The sequence below is a fragment of the Eimeria necatrix genome, genomic scaffold, assembly GCF_000499385.1.
Source record: "Eimeria necatrix Houghton genomic scaffold, Enh_scaff3227, whole genome shotgun sequence".
In the NCBI taxonomy this organism is placed as follows: domain Eukaryota; phylum Apicomplexa; class Conoidasida; order Eucoccidiorida; family Eimeriidae; genus Eimeria; species Eimeria necatrix.
In genome coordinates this window covers 819-2,207 of record NW_013653758.1, presented here as the reverse complement: position 1 = coordinate 2,207, position 1,389 = coordinate 819, and the positions used below count along the sequence as shown (strand labels likewise).

The 1,389-nt window shown below is 55.9% G+C and overlaps 1 protein-coding gene across 1 annotated transcript; it reads left to right on the top strand.

The window, feature by feature from the left end:
* Window positions 1-42: 42 nt before the first annotated feature.
* On the top strand, window positions 43-1,155 carry ENH_00043450 (hypothetical protein; the record flags this gene model as incomplete). Its single annotated transcript, XM_013580867.1, has 1 exon — window positions 43-1,155. The coding sequence occupies one exon, from the start codon at window positions 43-45 to the stop codon at window positions 1,153-1,155; it is 1,113 nt and encodes a 370-aa protein (XP_013436321.1).
* Window positions 1,156-1,389: the final 234 nt, after the last annotated feature.

Here is a 1,389-nt window from a genome sequence, read left to right as displayed (position 1 = left end):
TGCGTGCCGCAGTTTCCGGAGTTCCTCACTCACATCCTGTACATGCATCATGATCACGTCACCGCCGGGCATAGGGGCCAAAAGAAGACCTACAAGGCCCTCAGCAAGCGTTACTATTGGCCCGGCATGCGTACTTACACCAACGCGTACGTGGAGTCCTGCACGCAGTGTCGCGCAGCCAAATCACTTAATCAAAAACCTGCCGGCCTCTTACAACAGCTGCTTATTCCCTCGCGCAGGTGGAGCCATGTCAGTCTAGATTTCATCACCGACTTACCCCTCACCTCCTCTGGGCACGACGCAATTCTGGTCGTTGTTGATTCTCTCAGCAAGATGGCGCACTTTATTCCGGCCAAGAAGTCCCTCACAGCCGCTGACACTGTAGAGCTCCTTGCTGACCGCCTCATCCGTTACCACGGCTTTCCCGAAGTCCTCATTTCCGACAGGGATCCACGTTTCCAATCTGAAGTTTGGTCGCAACTATGCTCGCGTTTTAATATTACCCGGGCGATGTCCTCTTCTTACCATCCGCAGACGGATGGCCAGACCGAGCGAGTTAACCGCACCCTTGAACAGATGCTCCGCACGTACATCCAGGCAGACGAGAGGGAGTGGGAAGGCCTGCTGCCTGCTTTGGAGCTGGCGTATAACACCACCAGTCATTCCTCTACTGAGCTTTCCCCTTTCGAAATCATGATTGGGGAGAATCCCCTAACCGCTGCGGATCTAGAAATTGTTGGTGCTTTGGCTCCTACGCTCACTCCCCCTATGACGAAACTCTTCCAGCGCCTCTGTGACCGCGCGCGGAGTCACATCCTGCAGGCAAAGTGGCGTCAGAAATACTACGCCGACGCTCGCCGTAGGGCTGTGGAATATAAGGTGGGCGACCAAGTCTGGCTTAGTGCCAAACACTTGCCTGCTCTTAACCATTGTTCTAAGTTTGAACCCCGATACCGGGGGCCCTTCACTGTGACTGAACGCATTGGCACGGTCGCTTACCGTCTTGCTCTGCCCCCCACATACGAGGGACACAATGTTTTCCATGTTTCACTATTGGTTCCCCATCACCCCCGTGATCCCGCTTTGGTTCCACGCGAAGCTCCAGTGGGCTGGCCTCCAACACGCGACGACGCCGGCAACCCTACGGACCAGTAACTTGTCGACTATATCATGGACCAACGAGGGACTGGAGAGGAGGCACAATATCTTGTTAAGTGGAGGGGCGCCCCCGAGGAACGGGCCACATGGGAACCCGCTCACCATTTGGCAGGGTGCCCCGCCTTACTTCGGGCCTGGCGTCGCCGCCAGCGCAGACGCCTTCCGTCCTGATGACGATATGCTTCTTCTTCTCCTCTTCCCGCTGCTCTCGTCCTTCATATTTACACGTTC